At 57.7% G+C, this 6,262-nt stretch overlaps 2 protein-coding genes across 2 annotated transcripts in view; both read right to left on the bottom strand.

Annotated features, from left to right (window-relative positions):
* LOC102238985 (glutathione S-transferase theta-4) overlaps nucleotides 1-4,118 on the bottom strand; it is a 5,682-nt gene extending 1,564 nt beyond the window's left edge. Inside the window, exons 1-5 of the mRNA XM_005886289.2 lie at nucleotides 3,865-4,118; nucleotides 3,480-3,787; nucleotides 2,443-2,530; nucleotides 1,257-1,407; nucleotides 483-659 (exon numbers count right to left, since the gene is read on the bottom strand). Coding sequence (XP_005886351.1) covers nucleotides 483-659; nucleotides 1,257-1,407; nucleotides 2,443-2,530; nucleotides 3,480-3,591 — 528 coding nt within the window. The 5' untranslated portion in view covers nucleotides 3,592-3,787; nucleotides 3,865-4,118. The remainder of the gene's footprint in view (nucleotides 1-482; nucleotides 660-1,256; nucleotides 1,408-2,442; nucleotides 2,531-3,479; nucleotides 3,788-3,864) is intronic.
* Nucleotides 4,119-5,345: 1,227 nt separating this feature from the next.
* LOC102238668 (glutathione S-transferase theta-2B) overlaps nucleotides 5,346-6,262 on the bottom strand; it is a 3,589-nt gene continuing 2,672 nt past the window's right edge. Inside the window, exon 5 of the mRNA XM_005886288.2 lies at nucleotides 5,346-5,821. Coding sequence (XP_005886350.1) covers nucleotides 5,612-5,821 — 210 coding nt within the window. The 3' untranslated portion in view covers nucleotides 5,346-5,611. The remainder of the gene's footprint in view (nucleotides 5,822-6,262) is intronic.

The following is a 6,262-nucleotide window of genomic DNA, read 5'->3' as shown; positions in this document are numbered from 1 at the left end:
CACACACACACACACACACACACACACACCCAGGAATCCTATGCAGCATGGATGCTAGCAATCCTCCTCCATGGTTCAAACTCCCTGTGTTGGCCCTGGCCGGTGTGGCTCAGTGAATAGAGCGTCAGCCTGTGGACTGAAGGGTCCCGGGTTGGACTCCGGTCAAGGGCAGATGCCCAGGTTGCGGGCTCGATCCTCAGTGGGAGGCGTGCAGGAGGCAGCCGATCCATGATTCTCATCACTGATGTTTCTCTCTCTCTCTCTCTCTCTCCCTCTCCCTTCCTTTCGGAAATCAATCAAGATAAATATTTTTTAAAAACTTCCTGTGTGTCCTGTGGCCCCCGATTGAGTCCCGCCACCCAGGCTTGGCTTCCGCAGCCTCAGGTCTCCCTCTCCACCCGTCTATCCCTAAGTCATGGCCCCACTGGTCACGGAGGAGTCCCCCTCTTCCTGGGCTGTTTCCCCGCCAGCAAAGCCCTCACCTGCATCATCTCCACCAAGGCCACCAGGTCGGCCAGGGAGATGTTGTCCCCGGTGATGAACATCCGGTCCTGAAGAAACCGCTCCTCGAACAGCTTCAGGTTTTGCTGCACCTCCGCCAGCACCTCCTCCGTCTTCTCAACTGGAACCTCCTCGCCTGTGATCATGGGGATCAGGAGCTGGCGGGGGTGAGGAGAGGGGGGAAGAGGCGGCTGCACCCCAGGGCTCGCGGCTGACCCTCCAGGCCTCGGTGGCCTTGTCTTATGTTTGTCACCTCTCCTCATTGCACCATTTTCCCTGCCCTGGATCTCAGCTCGTGCTGTTTCAGACAATCACATGCTACCCAGGTTTGCAGCCTCGGAGCGGCGGGCTGAGCCACGCGGCCTAAGTGTGCAGCAGGCGACACCATTTAGGTCGGTTGAAGTACATTCTACCACGTTCCACAACAAAATCGCCTGACAACGATTTTCTCAGAACAGATTCGTCATTAAGCGGTACATAACTGTTGTCGTCTCTAGATCCCTGGTGTCTATAGGCCCTTCGACTCTGATATATTCTAGTTGAGAATGAAATTTCTTGAGTCCTGTCCTGGTTTGAGTGACATCTGTCCCTCCTGGGTGCCCTTCTCCGGGCCTTTACAAGGCTCTTTCACCCCAATGGCTCACTCCAGGCTCCTCACTTGGGGGGAGGGAAGGGAGCTGAGAGAATGAGGCTCGGGGACAGAGGGACACATGCGTAAACTCCCCAGCGGTCAGCCCCAGGCGTGGCCCACGCACCTTGATCCAGAGGATCTTGCTCATGGGCAGCTGGATGGCTGTGTGCTGCCAGGCCATGAACTCGTCCACGCGGGCGCGCGTGTGCAGGTCCGGCGGGTACCAGTACGAGGGGGCGCTGTACTTGCGGCACAGGTAGAGGAGGACGGCCACGCTGCAGGGAGGGCAGGGCGGGCACTGCTCGGGCCGGCCTGGCTGGGTGCACCACCCACCACCCCAGCGCGGCCTCCACCCAACTCGGAGCTTTCAGCCCCAGAGGGCTCTATGCACTGACATTCTTCCAGCGGAAGAAGGAGCCCAAAGGCTGCGGGGAAGGCCACCAGCCCGGGTTGTGGGCTCCATCCCCAGTAGGGGGCGTGCAGGAGGCAGCAATCAATGATTCTCTCTCATCATTGATATCTCTATCTCTCTCTCCCTCTCCCTTCCTCTCTGAAACCAATAAAAATATGTTAAAGAAAAATGAACCCTAACCGGTTTGGCTCAGTGGATAGAGCAGGGGTCCTCAAACTACGGCCCGCGGGCCACATGCAAATACAAATATTGTATTTGTTCCCGTTTTGTTTTTTTACTTCAAAATAAGATATGTGCAGTGTGCATCGGAATTTGTTCATAGTGTTTTTTTAAACTGTAATCCAGCCCTCCAACGGTCTGAGGGACAGTGAACTGGCCCCCTGTTTAAAAAGTTTGAAGACCCCTGGGATAGAGCGTCGGCCTGCGAACTCAAGGGTCCCAGGCTCGATTCTGGTCAAGGGCATGTACCTTGCTGCGGGCACATCCCCAGTAGGGAGTGTGCAGGAGGCAGCTGATCGATGTTTCTCTCTCATCGATGTTTCTAACTCTCTATCCCTCTCCCTTCCTCTCTGTAAAAAATCAATAAAATATATTTTTTTAAAAAGGAAAAAAAAAGAAAAGTGAAAGTACATTCCTAACTTTATGGATGAGATGATGGGGTGGCCAGGAGGCCGGGAAACAGAGTGGGGTGCAGATGATGCCAAATGGGCCCCTGAGTGGACAATTCTGGAGCTTGGTGATGGGCACACGGGGCATCATGCTTCCTCCTTGGCTAGTGCTCTGTCTGCTGTGGCGTCTGGGGGAGACGGTCCACGGTAAGATAAGTCCGTCAGCACCAGCAGACCAGCTGCAGGAGGAGCAGAGACAGGCGGTGGCAGGGCCCCGGGCAGACTGTTACCTTTCAGATAAGATGAATTTCCCATCCTTGAGGCTGGGCAGCTTCTTCAGGGGGTTGATCTCAGTGTACTCCTTGCTGTGGTGGTAACCTGCCAGGGGCAGGAAGGACAGGCTGCTGACACCCCCGGGAAGAGAGAGCCGGGCATCTCAGAGGCAGAAATGTCCTTCCCTCCATTTGCTCAACAGGGGAAACTGAGGCCCAGAGGACATCATGGCTCCCCCCCAGGTCAGAGAGCAAGTCAGGGCAGGTCAGAACAGGGACCGGGATCAAGACTCCTGCCCCCATTCAGGCTCTGTGACCAGGACAACACTTTCCCTCCCAGAAGCTGGAGGGTGCCGGTCCCACCCCCAACTCTGGGGCCTGAAGCCACGGCTGGCAGCTGGCAGCCCCAGCCCTAGCACACAGCTGGAATTCAACAAAAGAGCCTTTCACATGCAACCGACCCAGTGTGGGGGCAGAAGCTGGAACTCTTCCTTGACCAGCTGTCGCTGGCTGGAAACATTTTCGAGCTCCACCTCATTCACTTCTGGAGCACCTGGGGATAGGCTCCTGCAAGTTGAGCTTTTAAAGCCACCTCTGTGCTTGGGATAGGGGAGTGCTGGAGACCAGTCCCCTGAACTTCACTGGGTCTGAGCAGGTTTGAATTCGGAGGATGGTGTAGACCAAAGCTGCCTCTGGACTCTTAAATGTGGGATGACCAGACACCTCTGTACCTTTGCCAATGTCCCGGTGGGTGCTGCCACTAACCAGTGTCTAGACTCCCGCAAGGAGAAGGTGAGGGCACTGGGTGGGAGCCAGGGGCCCCCTCTGCAGCTATTTCTCCCCCTTTACCCTCCAAGAGCCCGTTCATCATAGCGGGGCAGAATCAGTGGGGACAGACACACAGCCTACGCTTCCCTCGGAAACCTGTCCTTCCCCTGCGGACTCTGGGGAGAGGCCGTCTCCCTGGTCTCTGTCTCTGCTTTTCAGAAACACCCCACCTTGTGCTCTGCCTACTCCCAGGACCAGGCCCGCCCAGGGAAGCAACGGGTGCCAACCTTTCAGCAGGTCCACAAACTGGAAGTCGAAGGGGATGCTGTTCTTCCTGGCGAAGATGTAGACGGCGCGGCAGGACGCCGACAGCAGGTCCAGGTAGAGCTCCAGGCCCATGGCTGAGACGCGGAACAGGCCTCCTCCAGCCACAGCCAGCAGGCCCTGACCCCGAGCCTAGGTGCAGCCTGAGCCCCAGGTCCTGTACCCAGCAGACCTCTCCAAGCCAGGCCAGGAGCCCGCATTCTGGAACTCCGGTTTCACTTGGGATTGTCATGAGGCCGTGCAACCTGGAATTCTCACAGCAGCAAGGATTCTGAGGAGACAGGAGGAGGCTGGGGAGGGGTCGGCAGGGGTCCTCTGACCCAGCTCTTCCCCTCCCTCGGGGCTCACTCGAGGGAATTCCTTCCCAGGGCCAGGCCTTCCTTGTGGAAAGCGACCAAAGGGGCTTTGCAGGGTCCGGAAGGAGGATGGGCAGTGAGATCCAATCCTGGAAGGTTCCAGAAGCAGAGATTGGAAGTGGGCACTGACCAGTCTAACCTGAACTGTGGCTAGAGAAAGATTGGGAGAAAGAGGATCCTCAGCCCCAGTCAGGATACATGTGGGAGGCAACCAATCCATGTGTCTCTCTCCCATCGATGTTCCTCTCTCTCTCTCTCCCTCTCCCCTCCCTCTCTTCCACTCTCTAAAAATCAATGGAAAAAATATCCTCAGGTGAGGATTAAAAAAAAAAAAGTGGGGCCTCAGGTCTGTGCCCTTTCCTAAAGCCCACTTCCTCCATGACTGGCTAGGGGCCCTGCCAGGCTGCCACCCCTCCTGGCATCTCGGGCTTGGCAGCAGGTCCAGCTGTACCCCTGTTGGGGCTTGGCCCTGGGTTTTCCAAAAGCAGGGTCCCCAGCCTGGCCCTCCTCCTCGTCCACGGGGCGTGGCAAGCCGTGGACACTCCCCCTCCTGCTCCCTCCCTCTGCATGGGGCTCAGCACCTGCCCTGCTGGGCTGCCCTGAGCTGCGCCTGGGACAGCCTGGTGGCTTCACAATCCTTCAGGTAGTGGTGACAGGCAGGCCGGCTGGGAGGAGCTGCAGGCGCAAAGTTCAGGGCTTTAGGTCCGCTGTGTCCTCCCTCCACTATCACACACACACACACACACACACACACGCCCCACCCACCCCCAGCCCAGGCCTCGCCTCTGTCCACAGAGTAACCATCCTGACCTGGTAAAGACACCACCCTCTCGACTGCCCTCCTCCAGAGCTCCCACCTCAGGGGGGCACCCCCAACTCCCTGGGCTCAGGTCCTAGGAGTCTTCCCTCTTCCTCATCCAACCCACCCCTATATCGCCAGCTGCGGCCTCGCTGTCACTCTGCATCCTGCCTCTCTTATCCCCATGGTCTCTCATGGCCTGGCCAACCTCACAGCTTCCAGGCCCGCTGCTCTGCCTCCACCCTGGTCCACACAGCAACAGAGGGGATTTCCTTCTTTATTTTATTTATTTTTTTAAAAAATATATATTTTATTTATTTTTCACAGTGAGGAAGGGAGAGGGATAGAGAGTCAGAAACATCGATGAGAGAGAAACATCGATCAGCTGCCTCCTGCACACTCCCCACTCAGTGTGTGCCCGCAACCGTGGTACATGCCCTTGACCAGAATCGAACCTGGGACCCTTGAGTCCGCAGGCCGACGCTCTATCCACTGAGCCAAACTGGTCAGGGCGAGGGGATTTCCTTTAAAAATATTATATTTTTATTGATTTCAGAGAGGAAAAGAGAGGGAGAGAGGGAAACATCAACGATGAGAGAGAATCATGGATCGGCTGCCTCCTGCCCGCCCCACACTGGGGATGGAGCCCGCGACCCGGGCATGTGCCCTGGACTGGAATTGAACCTGGGACCCTTCAGTCCGCAGGCCGACGCTCTATCCACCGAGCCACACCGGCCAGGGCCACATGGTGGGTTTTCATCCAGTGCTTATGTCTGCGGCCCCCGAGAGGCGCTGCCGAGGACAGTGGGGGGCCTGCCTGTGCAGAGCTCCTCCCGGAGTCAGAGCCAAGAGCGGAGACAGGATGGAAAGGGTGAAAGGGACAAGTCAGACACAGAGGGAAGGTGGCTAGTCTTCGGCCGGCCGGCCAGCGCCCCCGCCCTCAGGGGATCCTGGAAATGCGAAGCAGCATACGCGGGTGGGCTTCAGGGGGGATCTGCGGGAGCTGTTTGTTGGCCGCCTGTTCCAGGATGTTCAGGATGGGGCCGTGGGTCTCCTGGCACAGATCGGCCCCCAGGACAGCCTCCACCCGCCCACGCCACGCAGCCAGTCGCGGCCGGCCCTCAAACACGTCGTCGCCGAGAGCCACCACCTGAGGGGACACGGATGGGAACGTGGGTGAGATACGGAGGTCCCAGTGCCAGGAGGCCTGGCACGGGCGTCAGTCAGGGTCCTTTTCCAACCTCCATGTGAGCGAGGCCCGGGCAGAGTGCCCGCCGCAGGGCCTGGGAGCACCAGCACGGCCCAGGCTCAGTGGCTGTGCGGGGACCTATGCACCAGGAGGTCATGGGTTCGATTCCCGGTCAAGGGCACAGGCCCGGGTTGCGGGCTCGATCCCCAGTGTGGGGCATGTAGGAAGCAGCCAATCAATGAATCTCTCTCTCCATGGATGTTTCTATCTCTCTCTCCTTCTGCCTTCCTCTCTGAAATCAATAAAAAATATATTAAAAATAATAAAGCCCTAACCAGCTTGGCTCAGCCTGCGGACTGGAGGGTCCCAGGTTCGATTCCAACCAAGGGCACGCCTGGTTTG

Source organism: Myotis brandtii, unplaced genomic scaffold, assembly GCF_000412655.1.
Source record: "Myotis brandtii unplaced genomic scaffold, ASM41265v1 scaffold97, whole genome shotgun sequence".
Taxonomy (NCBI): domain Eukaryota; kingdom Metazoa; phylum Chordata; class Mammalia; order Chiroptera; family Vespertilionidae; genus Myotis; species Myotis brandtii.
Note: the sequence above shows the minus strand (reverse complement) of the source record. Positions and strands in the feature narration are given on the sequence as shown.